The 16089-nt window shown below is 49.1% G+C and overlaps 1 protein-coding gene across 1 annotated transcript; it reads right to left on the reverse strand.

Annotated features, from left to right (window-relative positions):
• Nucleotides 1-1875: 1875 nt before the first annotated feature.
• On the reverse strand, nucleotides 1876-15792 carry LOC146219869 (uncharacterized). The gene is made up of 7 exons (XM_084694287.1): nucleotides 15498-15792; nucleotides 8910-9868; nucleotides 7509-7560; nucleotides 6937-7072; nucleotides 5498-5649; nucleotides 3594-3827; nucleotides 1876-3395 (listed from the first exon to the last, which is right to left on the reverse strand). The coding sequence occupies exons 1-7, from the start codon at nucleotides 15576-15578 to the stop codon at nucleotides 2712-2714; spliced, it is 2298 nt and encodes a 765-aa protein (XP_084550413.1). The 5' UTR covers nucleotides 15579-15792; the 3' UTR covers nucleotides 1876-2711.
• Nucleotides 15793-16089: the final 297 nt, after the last annotated feature.

The raw sequence follows: 16089 nt of genomic DNA on the forward strand, positions 1-16089 counted from the left end.
ATATGTATCGAACCCTTTTTATACCTAATGTAAAAGTTTTGTATTTTATTTCATAGTTGGATTTTGTGTGTATAACATCAAGACGGACAAAAGGTTAGCGTTAACTTAGTTCCAAATGTCCAATCTGTTTAATTAGATTACATTTAAACAGGGGACCAGAAGTCGAGGTTTGCATTCACATACTCTGCACTGGTGCCAGTTTTAATACTAAACATTGTTCAAGTTTGTGATTTGTAATGTCTTATTGAAAGATTAGCATAACTCGTGCTTGTAACTCTTAAACATTTGTTAAGGCAATGTCTTCCTTGCCTAGTGTGATCCCCAGGCTTGGGCAGAGACCATATGTAACAGTATATCCTCTCGGATATCAACACCCCTGGCCTGAGTATCCTTTGTTGGGTTAAAAAAAAAAAAGGGAGGGAGGGAAGGGGGTGGTAGGCTTCAAATGGGCACGCTCCGAGCGGCGTCCAGGCCTTATGGCTGTGTTCATTTGTGGTCTTAAGTCATGGTTTCCCTGTCGTGGGTTCACACTGGCATTCTTCAGCCGCTCAAGCCCCTCGCACAGTCCTGGTCGACCCCTGGAGCCGATCCCCGGAGCAACTGAGTTGAAACTTCATTATTTCCCACAGGAGAATCTGGGCACCCTAAGCCAACAACAGTCCAAGCCGCCCGATCAGAACTGGGTGTTAAAGAGGCTTTGGAAGGTACTTTGCATTCTCCCCCCCCCAAGAGAATACACCGTATTCCAGGGCAAATATTTACTCACTTTGTGAGAAAGTCTGGACCAAGCTGCTCTGTATGACCGGGGTGACCTTTGGTAAGGGCCAGTTTAAATTCGACCTCATCAAAGCCCCCGAGAAGTCACTAGCGATCCCTGTCAGCTCCTTACGTCCTTAAGATTATAAGAAAAACAGGCCTTGGCTTAGCACACCACAGGGGCAATACAACAACATCAGTCTGAGGACTATGAGGGCTGATCACTGGGAACCAGGTTATGCAATGGACTGCCTCGGTAGTCAAATCAGTGTTGTCTCGTTGAATCAATTCATCAATGTAGGCTAGTACCTGGGGAAATCTGAACTTTAGCTCAGTGGGACAAGACTTGGCAACGCCTTGAGCGCTTTTCTGCCTCCTCTACTTTGTGGTAGCGTTATTAAATACTTCCTTGTATGTGATCTAACATGTCTGTTTGACTGCACTAATAAAAAGAACTAGAGGGTATTATTTCTGGGGAAATTGTGAAGTGTGCTTGTGGCTGCAACACCGGTTTCACTTCATATCAAATATCCACAATGTCAAACTATTTGGAGACATACAGTATTTCATGGGGTGTACTTCATTTTCATGTAACTAATGTGAGTTTCACCTGACTCATCATCATTCTGACCGCTTAACCCACCACACCACAGAATCCTGGCAGTGACCCTTTTTCTCTGGGTTTTTTTCAAGCGCCAATCTGTTGGCAGTGGCCCACCTGGGAATCAAACCTTCAACCTCTTGGTTGCTAGACAGCTTCTCTCCTCTGAGCCATTGTGACTGTTAAGGTATAGGCCACCGCTCTTGGGTACTTCACTAGGAATGAAGACATACATGTTAAGCAGCTGGATCTTAAGATCATTGTTCAAGATTTATAACCGTTGCAATTTACCTGGTGCATTTCTCACTCCTTGTGCTACGTCACACCAATAGGCATTTTAGGAGTAACTTTTGAGAGTTACCAGGACACTGTCACCTGTGAGAGGGGACCGAACCCATCAGGAAGATATGTCCCTTTATGTGGTGTACAAACCTCTGCTAATACCTTTCCTCTGTGTGGAATTTCTTGACTGTAAATGTTCAGGGATAATTCGAGAGATTCATGGATAAAACCTTAGATTACATACTACATATCCTTTATTCAAACTCGCCTTGTGCTATAATTCCCAACCCACCCTCTATATACAAAGTAGGAATTGCTATGTTTCTTATAGTTTGCTATAATACTTCTACTGACTTATGCTTTTTACTTTTATACAGCGATTGATTCCCTTAAATAATCCAGTAGCAAACATACAAATACATTTTTGTATTACAGCATCTATATTAATACAACATTGTAATCTATCCTCTAACACTTGAAGGCATGGGATAATACTGTTAGTGTCCTCAGAGACCTCTGTGTTTATTCGCTATGCAGGCCCCATGCTAAAACAAAGGACAGGAGTTGGCACAACCGCACACAATCCACAAGTATTAACTATGGATTTATGAGTGTGCACATTAGAAACGTCAGCTGAGTTATAAGTATCAAAAAATGCTGAGCAAACTCACCATGTATAAAAGTGCTTCAATTAGTTGGGTAATCAATACATTTACATATTTAATGACAGCTCTTTTTTTTCCTTGTCCCCCCCCTCAAAAACAACATCCAAAACTTAAGGAACAGCCCTCAATGCCTTGGAGTAGCAAGCAGCATTAAACTCATATTTGTTTAAATTCATTTTGACTTAAGAAACAAACAGGCAGTGTCTCAAGTAGGAATATCAGATTTTATCAGCACAAAGCCAGAAATGGGTAATCATTGAATAAAAACAGCTCATTTCTGGAAGCATGAAGTAGGTTATAAATTTGACAAAGTGACATTAACATGAGTTCATCATTGCCTCACTGGCCCAACCTAAAGTGCTCCCATGCCTCGGTCCAGCCTCTACACACACATGGACTGAGACCGGTCACATCTCTTTGCCCGCCACGCTGCACGGCACAGTTGATTGGCTGAGCGAAGGCAGCTGGCTCTGACCTGCTGTACTGAGCCTGAAGGTGGACTTGGACTCCGTGTTGGATGTGGGCGAGTCCAGGGGGAGAGGACTCGCCCCCCCGGAGGCCTGGCTCCCCCAGGGCCTCCACTCTGACCTCCCCCTGGGGAGCAGAAGGGGGCTCCCCGCCGCGGAGCCTTTCCCGTCGTACGCCCCTCCCCGGCTCAGTCCGTTGAGCGCGGAGCCGGAGGACGCCGGCCCCAGGTGCTCGGCCAGGACCAGCGGCTGCCTGTCTTCCTCCTCCGAGATGGCGAACACGGGCACGCTGACGTGGTCCCCGTCCGCCTGGGGCTGGGGGCTCAGGGAGCCGCTGCTGGCCTCGGACGAGGGCGCCTGGAGGTGGAGGGCGCCGCCAGGCGTCTGGGCGGGCTCCGCGGGGGCGGAGAGCAGGCCGAAGCAGGGCCCGGTGAAGCGGGAGCGCCGCAGGTTGCTGGTGGAGTTGAGGCGGCGCTGGCGCTGGGCCGGCTGGGCGAGCGGGTAGGAGGCGGCGCTCGCGCACGAGACGGAGGCGGCGCTGTCGTCGTTGGCGTCGAGGTGGACGTCCGAGAACACCTTCCTGTTGCCCTCGCTCCGGCAGCCGGACAGCAGGCTGGCTGGAGCCTGGGGGAACACCAGAATATCAACACACTGCAATGCAACACACGTCAACACACACACACACACAGCTGGGTACAAGACACACACGCCTCAATGCAACACACACACACGTATTGGTTCAACTGCAGCCGAGATGTCACGTAAAAACGCACGTGTCCGTCAATGAGTAAGCAAATTGGAACGGTGAAGATGGCTACTGACGCTGTCTACCAGCTTGGTGAAGGGACTGGTCGAGTTCCAGCTGCACCACTTCTTATGCAGCTGGGGGAGGGGAGGGAGGAAGTCCTGGAACGTCCGTACGCTCCAGGCCCGGGGCCGGGCACAGCTGGCAGTGCCGTCCTGGGCCACCGCCTTGGCACCTGAGGACGCGGGGTCTGGAGAGGGCCAGTCCTTCACAGGGCCCGTGTCACTGTGTCTCAGGAACCTCTCTCGCTGCTGAGAGACGAGAGAGATACAGAGAGAGAGACGAGAGAGAGATACAGAGAGAGAGAGAGAGAGAGACGAGAGATAGATAGAGAGACGAGAGAGAGATAGAGAGACGAGAGACAGAGAGAGAGAGATAGAGAGAGAGAGAGCGCGAGGGAGAGAAAGAGAGAGATAAGGGCAACATACATGAATTGACTACAGTCCATTGACCTAAACGGGGTCAAGCGCTGTGCAGAAGCTTGTCTGACACACAGCTCCTAGGCCTGGGAACACGACAGAGTCCACTTGAGCTCTTACTGGAAACTACAAGAGAACACTGCAGGACATGGGTTTTAATCCATCAATCTGTCTCTGGCAGCGAATGGATACTTCCTGAAATCCTAATTGTTGTCAACAGATTGTTGTGTACAATCCGAATGGATTACCAGGAGAGAACGACACTGCTTAGCTCCCCAAACAGTGTTCCTCCAACCGCAAAGCTCACGCAGAGGTTAATGCACGAATTTGAATGGGGTTTTCAGTGCTTAAGACTCCGAGAGCAAATTGTTTCATTCATAAATTTCCCCCGGAGCAGGTGGATTCATTCCCCCCCCCCCTCCGCGGAATTGAACTCCCAATCACACGCGCGTTTCCGAAGCAAAACAACAGACAGACGACCCCGCGAGGCACTTCAGCGTTAAGACCCGTCGTAACGACAGCTAGCTGTCTGTGAGGAGGTCAGGAGTGCAAGGCCAAATGAGGCCCATGTCCTCCCATGTTCGTCAGCTGGTTCTCAGGGGAGGTTTTAGGGGGTTGCACTCATCCCAGAGAGCCCAGATAATCCCCCCCCCCACAGAATCACTAACAGCTCGCTTAGTCTAGACACGACTTAGGGAGGTTTTAAATGAAGTACCATGCTGCCACAAAGGACCCCTATACAATGGTAACTTGTTGTAGTTTAGGCACCAAAGGGGACAGATAAGCTACCAAGATGTGAAACAGACCCCTTTACCCCCCACAAACACCCACCCATCAAGCTAGCTAAGCTAACCATGCTAGCCCTGACCCGGTGGGGGTGATAATCCAGCGCTAACATTATTCAAGGGGAATTATTTGAGTGTCATAATTCATCCCCCCCCCCCCCCGTCCCGCACGTCAAAAACACCCGCTCGAGTCACTCGCACACAACCTTCTCAGGCGCCCACAACCTTCTCAGGCGCCGGGGGGGAACACGCACGGAAACAGACCACACACAGGGCACCCCACACACACGCGCGCGCGCACACACACACAGAGGATCTGGGAACCTGGCTTCACAGATAATACATCCATTAGCCTACTCTGTGGTTTAGGCTCGCCAGCACACTCTGAGCTGCCAGGGGTTCCCCCCATGCCAACTCTTATTTCAAAAAAAATAAAAACGGCACAAAAGAGCACAGACAAAACTGCTGGGTCGAGCTTCCCCCCCCCCCCCCCCCCCCCCCCCCCCGGGTTATCCACATAGTTTCAGACAGACAGCTCCACCGGGCTAAGAGCTTCATTGTTAGCCTCGGCGGAGGGTCAATTAAAAGCAATCAAAGGCACCGTCACCTCTAATGAAAATACTTGGCAGGGCACAGCCTTATCTCCCGGGTGTTCCTACTACAATGCCCCATAGGGCAGAACACGCTTGGTCGGGGGCCAGGGTTGGAGGTTCTTACTGTGTGGAGGGAGAACGCTGGTCGGCCGGGACTGGGTGCCGAGGAGATGATGAACACCTCGTCTGTCCCCAAGTCCAGTTCTGTCAGCCCATTGGAGGAGAGTTCCAGCTCGGCATTCTGGGACGCATCTCCGCCAGCGCAGACGGGGGAACCTGAAGGGAGGGGGAAAAGCTTGATAGGTGTGGGTTTTTGTTTTCAGACATCATTTGACTGAATACGATTTATAGATAGTTACGTTTGCTTTTTACGAGAGAATCTAAGCATTCGTCTGAACTTTACCATTTGTTCTATACATTGACAGTACAAGACTACAGTATGGGGTTAACCTATACACTGACAGTATTTTACGAGGAGAGAAAGTGGTTTCGGTGGTGTTCCTACTGTTCCCAGGGTTGAATACCACGGCCACTAATTCTCTCCCTGGCCTCGGCTACAATGAAAAGGTCTTTGGATTGTTCCAGAATAAGCCCAGCATTACTCCACAACTAAAACCGTTTTCCAATGAGACCTCCAATGCTTTGCCCTCCATTCACACAACTAAACCCACTACAAACGTAATGCGCGTACGCACGCACACACGCGTAGCTAATGGATGGTTGAAAGATACAGTCCATTGGTCCACATCATTCATTTCACACAACATAAGCTGTTAACTTTACAAGAATCCAAATCGGAACCCACGCTTATTCACGACGAGAGCAGAGAACTTCTCTTTTACCTTTGTGTGTGTGTGGTTGTGTGTATGTCTTTGTTGTGTGTGGTTGTGTATGTGTGTGTATGTGGAAGTCAGGTGGCTGAGCGGTTAGGGAATCGGGTTAGTAATCAGAAGGTAGTCGGTTCAATTCCTGGCTGTGCCAAATAACATTGTGTCCTTGGGCAAGGCACTTCCCCTTACTTGCCTCGGGGGGAATGCCCCCGTACTTACTGTAAGTGGTTCTGGCTAAGAGCGTCTGCTTAATCACTAAATGTAAATGACTTAATGTGTCTGTGTGCCCGACGTTGGTCAGAGGAGTGCCAAACCACAGGAACCCAATGTTCTCCTACTCTGCCGCAGTTCTGAGCTCTGTGGAAAACACTGGTCCTGTTCCAGTAAACATGTATTGGAGGTTCACTGTAGGGCCAGATGAAGTCATCGTCAGCTTGGCTGGAAACCCCGGTGGCACCCCTCAAACAGGCGCAGAGGAAACAACGGGATCAATGGGTGGCGGGCGCACGGACGGGCCGGAGAGAAAGACGGGGCTGTGTGTGTGTGTGAGGCAGGCACAGCTCATCTGAGTGTGTGTGTGTGTGTGTGACAGGCAGGCACAGCTCGTCTGAGTGTGTGTGTGCGTGGGAGGGGTGGAAGTTTGACAGCCAGACTGAGACTGTGTGTATCTGTATCTGTGCGCATATTCGTGTGTGTGTGTGCGTGTGTGTGTGTCCAGCGCTTGCCAGCCCACCTGCATGCGTCAGCCCCGGGCCGGGGGAGGGCTGGTAGCTGGCGTTCTCAGCTGGGACGTCCAGGCCCGCCCGATTAGGGACCACCAGCCTCAGCTCGCTGGCGTCTGCCACCGGGCCCTGCACCCCCTCCTGCACCTGCAACACAGCACGGGTCAGCCCCCAGCATCCCACCCGCTCGCCTGGTTACAGCCTGACTGTGTGCGGTCAGCACTGCAGTAGCGCTGCCCCTCACTTGCAATCAAACAGGACTGCAAGTGAGGGGCAGCAGTGCTGGGTGGGTGGGGGGGGGGGGATTGTAGGTGTGGTCTAACCCCTGCTGAACTGTGAGCGTGGCCCTGTAGGGGCTGGAGGGGGGCCTTGTGGGGGGGCTGGAAGGGGGGCTGTGTGGGGGCCGTAAGGCGAGGACACAGAGAGTACAACCGCAGTGGCAGAGGATATGAAGGTAATGTTCTGTGATCTCCGGCAGAACCTAGCCCTGAGAGGAATGTCTGGTCTGGTCTGGAGAGTAGTGGAGTAGAGGAGAGGAATATGCAGATTGAGGAGAGTAGAACGGCAAGAAGTCTGTTTTTACCTCAGAGTTGTTGGATGAGTAGGAGTTGGCTCTTTTGGGACATAGTTTGGGTCTGAAACACCACACAACATTCAAGTTACACATATATATTTTTTTTACATATCTTAAAATACTTTTATACTAAACCAAAATTTGAAACAGACCATTTCTATTTGCTGGATGTATTTCCCTTGTCAGTAACTGACTCACTGCATCCCAAAAGTCCTGAGATGCCCATGGCTAAAAAGCAACTCTAATACCGTAAACTGCCCTACCTGTGGTGATCTATAAAGTCTGAATTTAAACAGCATACTTGTCTACTTAGTACACTCATGCAGGGAAATATATTTCACTTTCAAGGTAGCTTATTAATTAGTATGATGCCAGGGAAACAAGGCTTTATATTGCCCTCAACCCTGACTTTATAGCTCACGTATAACTGATGACTATGCTATGCTATGGCTTTCTAATGACTTTGTAAGCTTTTATAGTTGTTCCTGCTAATTAGACTCCCACGTTAGTGAACGCACTTTCAATTTGCCCTTTGTTACAGGCAAAAAGCTACACCAATGGACTGATTGTCCTCAAAAGCCATGCGTGGAAAACAATCAACAATGGAGTACACTACAAGATCTAGCAGTGCAACATTGTACAACGTACAACAGCACAACCCAAAGCGTGTTTGTAGTAAAGAGTACGTCTAAAATATAGAGTGAAGCGCGTTCACTAATATGGAGTTGCCCGTGAACATTGCATTTGAGGGACAAGGAACAGGTCAGTAAAAGATCTCAAAACGCCTCTGTCCCAGTATTGTAGATAGTATTACCGCTTTCTACTCAGGTACACATCAGCTTATCTTCTGTTCACCCGTGGGATCGACTAAGAGCAACTTGTAAGTTACACCATTGCACAATGCCATGCACCTCCAGAACGGCCGATCTCAAGAGTTTCCTGTTCGTGTGATCCCTTTTTTTACAGATCTCTCTATTGTCAACTCCTTTGTGCTTCAGAACCGATGCCAGGTGTTTCACCTTGTGTAGATCAAGGACACCGACAGAGCCAAACCCTGTCTTAGCCACAGGGACCACGGACTTAGGCTGAGTCAACAATCAATGTGTGTGTGTGTGTGTGTGTGTGGGAGGTGGAATAACTAAGAATCTCTTTCAAAAGAGCTTTGTCGGTTGGTATCAAAGATGTACATTCATGCCAGTTCCCTTGGGTGACAGATGTGAGTGCCCACGTCAGGCCACAGAGGGGGCAAAGATTCACATTGTGCTCCTAAGCCTTCTCTGTTCATGAGAAAGGTCTTGGGCATGAGGGACATCGATCCTTTCCCGCCCACCCCCCCCCCCATTTACCCATAAACGTATGAGAAAGTGCCTCAGTCACACAAAATCCATCCCACCTTCTGAGTGCCATTACCTGAAGATGACACAGAGGGCGCTGGTGAGCACCATCGCGCAGAACGCCGCCCCGCTGACGGCCGCCAGCATGGACTCCGCCCCGGGGCCCGCGGGGCTGTAGGCGTGGCGGTCCCCACCCCCAGCCGCCTCCTGGGCGGTGCGGTTGTGGTAGTGGAAGAGCAGGGCAAAGCCTCGGCCCCAGTGGGTGGTGGTGATCAGCTCCATGATCACCTCCACCATCTCCTGGCTGGAGCCGAACACCAGCTGGGCGCTGGAGGGCCGGTTGGAGCCGCAGAAGCGCGAGGAGAAGGCGACGAGGTCCGAGATGTAGAGGACGTCGTGAGGGCAGGCGTCCAGGACCGACTGCTGGGTCTCCGGGCTCGATGTCTCCGTGGGGGAGGCAGTGGTGGGGGTCGCCGGGGTCGGGGTAGACTCCTCGGCGGCCAGGCCTGCGTCGGGGTCTCCTCGGACGGCCGGCGAGGCCGAGTTGGCGGCCTTGTCCCCTGGGAGCAGGGGGTGCGAGGGCGGGGGGGGAGAGGCCGAGTCGGAGGGGGCGTCCGCGGATCTTTTGGCGGAGTTGGAGACCCTGGCGATCTCCATTTTGGTGGACTGTTCTTGGACCACCACGTGCTTCGCCTCGTCCTTCAGCGCAGACTGGGCCACCTTCGAGGACGCGTCCCTCTGAGGGGCCGACTCTTTCTCCGATGCCCCCCCGGAGTCGTCTGACCCGGCCGGGGTGAACGGGCCCCCCTCGTACGCCTCGTCGTCAAACTCCGACACGGAGCCGTACTGCGCCGATGCGTCGTGACTCTCGAACACGTCAAAGTCGAAGATCTCCAGGATGAGCTGGTGACCGACCGGCACGAAGAACTGCCAGACGCAGTGTGTCCCTGAGGAGTAGTTGTAGGGGAAGCCAGGAGACAGTATCAGCCCCTGGACGTCCACCACATCCACCTTAGCTCCACAGTCAAAGTAGACCTAAATAGAACAAAAAAATCAAACATTTAAGTGCAGATCATCATTCGACCAGCTCCATCCAAGAAACATGCCCTTGTTTGTTTTAGACAGATACCGGCACTTTCCAAAGAGTTACAGCACATCGGAGGCAGGCCCCAATGTTCCAGTTCAAATCTTGTGATGTCAACGTTCGACAAACACATAACATGCTCCTTTTCAGGCTACCGTCAAACGAACAGCAACAGAGCTGAACTATTCAACCCTCCTTCAGCGAGTATATCAAAGCCCGAAGCCCAGCCTTGCCTAGCCTGATTGGGTAACCCTAGGGAGGGTTTTCCTTCAACCATGCTGGCTGTAATTTTTCCCAGGTGTGTGGGGTTGGAGAGGGGGACCTTGGGCCTAAGCTGAGGCAGATGTGGGGCCAGGCTGAAGAGCTTGGAGCTTAAGGTGGACCAGACCTTTGTAGGGGGGCAATGGGTTTATGAGTTTCACTGTCTGGACCAGGTTCTGGACTGTGGGAATGGCCCAGGCGGAGCTCAAAGCAGGCAGGAAGAACTGCTTAGGCAGCCAGGTAAATAACACCCGCAGGCCATGCTAGGACTCAGAGTGGGTAGACATTTTATGAAGAGCTAAGGAAGGAGGGAGGATGGTGGGCACTGAGTAACTCGGAAGAAAGAAAAAAAAACACAGAGCCTGACAGGCCCTTTGATTGCTACATGGCCCATCTTTCTCCATATGTTTGCATCAAAGGCATTCCTCTGATGGTTTGTTTTAAGTAGCCAGATCTAGATGTTCAGAGTCGATCATGACTCGATAAGAGGGACATGGCTGGACTCTGCTTCCCTGCTCCAGACCCTTGGAGTCAAACTCAAAGCCCTTCTATCTGTTGCTGACACAGCTGGCAAACCTCACAGCCAGTGCTGAATGTCCGACAGACAGACAGACAGACAGACAGAGAGAGAGAGAGAAGACTGACCCATATATACACATCTCTCCCTGCGTATTGTGTTCCTACTACCTCAACAAGACTTCAACAGCATGAACACGATATACGGATGCTTCTATCTACGTCTCAGCCCCGTTCAGAACACCAGCAGCAGCAGCATCGCCCCAAGTTCAGAAATAACATGGGACTTACACACAGTCAGATCTCAGGGCTTTTGTGCTTTTACTGTAAGGTACACATGTGCAGTATGAAGTTACTAAGCCGCTTATGTTGTATTTTGTTTAAGAGCATAATTAACAGCTGCTGCTGTGGAGAAACTTAAACAAACGGTTACAATGAAGGCTACTGTGTTTGGTGCAGTGAATAGTACTTTTGTTTTAAAATGTATTGAATTCAGTACATACATAATTCCCAAAGGTAGTCGGGGATATAAAGGCTATTACGTTCAGTGCTTTGTTGTACTGGAAAATTGACAATTTCACTGTGTTGGATTTGAGTATTAGATCATTCCATGATGCACTCTGAACGGCCTTTAACTCTAAACGAATTCATGCGCCACAACACGTAATTACACGGATGACATTTGAACTGGTCAAATGCCATTCCCACCGAGGTGAGAGTGCAAGATGATTTTAGGTTCTGCCCGGGGGCATTGAAGAAGCGATGTTGCACAATCGGCTATAGAATGGAGGGAACAGCCTCACAACATGGGGTCCTGGGGGAAGGGAGATGTGTGGGACAGAAACCACCGACACTGCCCACGCTAGACACCGAGCACCAACACGTGACTGAACGTCGCATACCTGACTGTTCTTACACCAATATCACGTTGAAGCAATTTCAGTTAACAACGTCCACTTCCCACTTCTGGGTGAGAGAACCGTGTCACGTTAAAAGACAATGTCATCTCATTTCCCCCGTCGCCCCACGCCGCCCTCCCCCCCCCCGCCTCCCCCGAGCCCCAAACCCCCTCCTCCTATAACCGAGGCTATCTAGAGGTCCCCAGTGCGATATGTGCATGCTAGACTACACATGAAAGGGCTCCAAAGTGCCACAGTGTCGAATGGGAAAGGGACATTCTTATAATGCCAAAGCACCCCAGTTCTGTTACATCATAGGCAGAGCCGGCATGCTGGCAGGGCGTTGATTATTCAAGGATGCCTTTTTCTCATGGAGAACAATGGCCGACAGTGCAATTTGGTGCACTGCTTTATGTGGAGACGGGAGATCATATTTTAATGCTTATTAGTCATGCTAATAAGTGGAAGCGAGTAAATGTTTATGTAAGACCCTGCTGGTCATCGCTACCCGGTCATGCTCCAGAAAGATTACTGGACTTCCCTGGATGATCTACAGAAGTAGATCAACCAAGCACATAATTGTGTTGAGATGACTTGTGCAGTGAAATGTCCAAAAAGACAATGGCATTAGCCGGAGGTCCTTAATGAAAGTATTGTGGAGTAACTGTAATGCATCACTACTTGAATAAAAGTGATATTTCTGAACAACTAATATTACTAATCCTGCTCTCAGGATTAAATACAATAGGCTTAAAGGCAACAAAAAAAAAACACTAGCCAATACCCCATTTTAGCAATAACACAAAATATTTGACAGTTCTGATGTTTGGAATGCCATCGTACTAGCATGCCCCTACTCACTCTCCTAATCTCCAGAAACAACTTGATAAATAGGGGGAAATTCAAGCACTGTGATCAACCTTGCCTTTTCAGCAACAGGAGTACACAAACTGACAGCAGACACCATCGCATTAGAGGCTGCAGCAACAGAGCCTCTCCCCTTGCACAGCGCTGTAAGCCACCCAGTTACCCTCCCTCACATGCACAAACAGCCCCTGACTGGACCATAAACAGGCAGGCGGGCCCCTCAAAAGGGGGCAGGGATCCTCACTGGGTCTGTTTACTGGAGGAGAACAGTGACACGGCTTCACAGGCTAGCGCTTCGGTAGCTAGCTAGCGCCAGGCCTCCGAAGATGTGGGCTATATTTTTGTAGGTTTCAGCTTAAGAGTTTGCTCTTTGGCTGCGGGTTTGCCAGGTTCTTATATTCTGCACCTTGATACGGCAGCTTTATTGGATTTCATTACATAACGCGGTTACTTGACGTTTACTGAAGTGCTATGTCTTTAAGGGAAATGCAGGTCCTTGAACCCTTACTCTACAGCTGTGAGGTGCACAAACACAAGGCCAGGATCCTACTTAGTATTTCGCCTGGGACATCAACATCTGAACCAGGGTCCCATGCCCACACATTCACCCCGTGGGGGAGTTTACAAACCACTCATGAGTTTGTACCAGTGACCATCTACTGCAGCCCCTAACCCTAACCCATCTACTGCAGCCTCTAACCCTAACCCTTGACCTGTGAGAAGGCTCGTGGGCTCAGCCCTGAATACTGGGCATCACAGCGAGCGATGACCAGGCAGGGGGTCATGCTGTTCTGTGGTGGACTGCGAGGCAGCTCATGCCGAGGCCACAAACCCGTCTGGCGTTTTTTTTTTTTTTTGAAAGCGCCGGAGAGGGAATGCCGAGAATGGTCTCACTGCTGTACACCCACTCCCTGAGACGTGGCTGACTGGGAGAGCCGAGGGGGGGGGGGGGGTTAAGTCCGCATTTGTGGCGCGGCCCAATTAACATAGTTGTTTTTCCGCTGGAAGGAGTTGTGGTCATTAAGGACGCCGGAGAGGGAGAGGCGCGGCGGCGTTATCTCCGTGGTGGTTCCGAACCAATTTGGAGAAATCATTTCCAGATTTTGGAATGTGATCCATGGGATTCATCGGGCGGTGGTAATTTGTCTCTCAGCAGCAGTTGAATGAATGAGGTGCACCTCCAGCCCACCACCACCTACACACACACCCGGATGACAACAAGGCCATCAAGCCCTTGCTAGAGCTTTTAAAGCCACAGTACCGCAGCAGCTTTTCGAAAAGCACAACAACCAATAACTACTTGTCAATGATGGGCTTTGTGGGTCAACCGAGGCAGTGGACATATGACAGTTCTGCGTTGGGGCGGTGGTTGCCCCACCTCTTCGGATCAAATAGATGTTAATCAGCACACCTCCCAAATAGCTGCGCAAATCTGGAGCCCGGACAGACAATGTGGTTTTCCCAAAACAAAGGATCAAAAGTGAGAGGAGGAATGCTTCCGTTTTACTGCGGGGATGAATTCCGAGCTTGTTTATTACGCCGTTCCAAAAATCAACTTAATACAAAAGAGGAGTAGAGGACAAAGCCATCATTTACGGTGTCCCCTCAGGCAGATAATCGCAAAGATAGTGAGCACCCTATACGCGCGGAAACTAAAGCAAGGGACACTGACAATTCAATATAGTAGGGGCTTTTGTTTCAGAATTCCAAGAAATTCTGCTGTTGAGCCCCCATTCACGACCAGTGGATGGGGATGGATGTTGACAGTTGGGTGCCTTAAAGACTCTCCTAGCAATAGTACTGTGCTAGTCATGGTGACTAACATTTCTGAGCTTGCCCTTAGGGACAACTCTTCGCTGTGACACCAGTGAGCCCCTTTTGATGTAACTTGGCGTTTCCATACATAAATCAGAAGGGGGAGGAGAGAAGGGGGAAGGAAGACACTCAGGAAGTTGACTGACTTATTGTATACTGACGAAATTTGACTCGGCTGACAAACTTGGCAGGAAGGATCTAGACGTTGTAAAAGTGTGGCTTCTAGCGTAAACTGTGCATCATCTGCAGTCAGTAATCAGGTTAGGAATGTCTTTCCAAAAGGCTAACCAGTGAAAACAACTCGACAATGTGTGCTAGGATTCTTCCAAAAGCCTTATGTGGCACCAACATCAACATCAACATTTCCATGCCTTACAGTGTTACTTCAACAGTTTGCTTGGCTAGTGACTAAAATTTCTCGCTTAAAAATGTGTAAAACATACATCCAACTGAATAAAAGCAAGACCACCGACTGGATAACTGGCATCCTCTATGGAACCAGCTGACCAAATATCATAGGTCATGTCATCAACTTGGACATAGAATTAACAAAATCTTGATGATACTATTATGGATTAAGTCATGCAGGTGGCTTTATGAATGAGTTGTAGAATAGCTACATCCTTTTAACACTGTACATCCTTCTAACACAGTTAAAAACCATGAGGTGAACTTGTTCTGGTCAATGTGCTTCTCTTTTCAAATGCTTATTTGCTCTGTAGCATTGCTCTACCTACTGTACAGTAACGTTTAATAGGCTACAATACACAAACATGTTAAGTTATTAAACATTTTGGTTCGTGAAATCATTGTTGCTAATATTAAATAAGCATGACCCCTGAAACCCACTACATCCACTAAAATCTTGCAAGCTAGTAAGAAAATACCAGCAGAATATTTTTCATTATTACTATATTTAAATCTCTTTTTTCATAAACAACCACAGCATGAATCAATAGATGTTGTGCATACATGTTGATACATGTGGTGGACCCCACGTTCCACGATGGCTCATATTTGTGTTATTAAATCAACACACAACTCTTCTATACTTAACAACAACAGCCAGCAGTAGAAAACTATCCAAAAGACATGTAACTGTTGCAGTGTTAAGATTTCCTCCTTGACATATGCAAACCGAAGTGACGGAGAAACTTTTCATTGCGCTTTTTCATGAGGGAAGAGATTTTTGTGGTGAATAAACATTAGGCATAATACTTACTTTCTGTGCAACGCAGCCCGTTACGAATAGTAGATACGCAGTTGTAAAAACATTTGCCCAAAACGTGGTATTAAAACTCATTTTCTTTATTTCTTCCTTTTCTCCGACGCGTACTGAACCGTAGCCCACTCTTCTTTACACTCTCCATTCACCTGAAGTCTCGGGAGCGCGCTTGTATCGTTCATGGACCCGCACAGACAATCAAATCACAGGGGTTATGCATGCGCTCACTATTTGGCATGGCAGCCACTCAGTCCAAATGCCAGCAAGTACCCTTCTGCGTAAAAATTCCACATTCAATCTGTGGCGCAATTTGATACACGCGTCCTGTAGATGTATTATTATATGAACATGTGGCAAAGACATCCAGAATATCACTATTTTTCGTTTTGAGTCAACAGTCCTTACGTGATTTACATTTAGGCCCTATTGACTAGTCAAATATATCGTTGCGAAAACAATGGTATATGGCAGGGATGTTGGATGTGTAATAAGGAAAATATGAAAGCAATTTTAATTTCGTAAATAATCACATAAAAAAACTATTTGGTTTTAACATAGGCCTACTATAGCCTATGACTATATACACAGT

The sequence above is a fragment of the Hypomesus nipponensis genome, chromosome 28 (genome assembly GCF_054491055.1).
Source record: "Hypomesus nipponensis isolate SF chromosome 28, ASM5449105v1, whole genome shotgun sequence".
Taxonomy (NCBI): Eukaryota; Metazoa; Chordata; class Actinopteri; order Osmeriformes; family Osmeridae; genus Hypomesus; species Hypomesus nipponensis.

Bases quoted from the DNA above. Each gene is read 5' to 3' on its own strand.
- LOC146219869 (XM_084694287.1), bottom strand. From the start codon at position 15,578: ATGAGTTTTAATACCACGTTTTGGGCAAATGTTTTTACAACTGCGTAT. The intron at 5,650-6,936 runs GTGGGCTGGCAA...CCCTCCCTTCAG, and splicing joins CCCGGGGCTGACGCATGCAG to GTTCCCCCGTCTGCGCTGGC. The intron at 3,828-5,497 runs GTAAGAACCTCC...CTCGTCTCTCAG, and splicing joins CAGCGTTCTCCCTCCACACA to CAGCGAGAGAGGTTCCTGAG.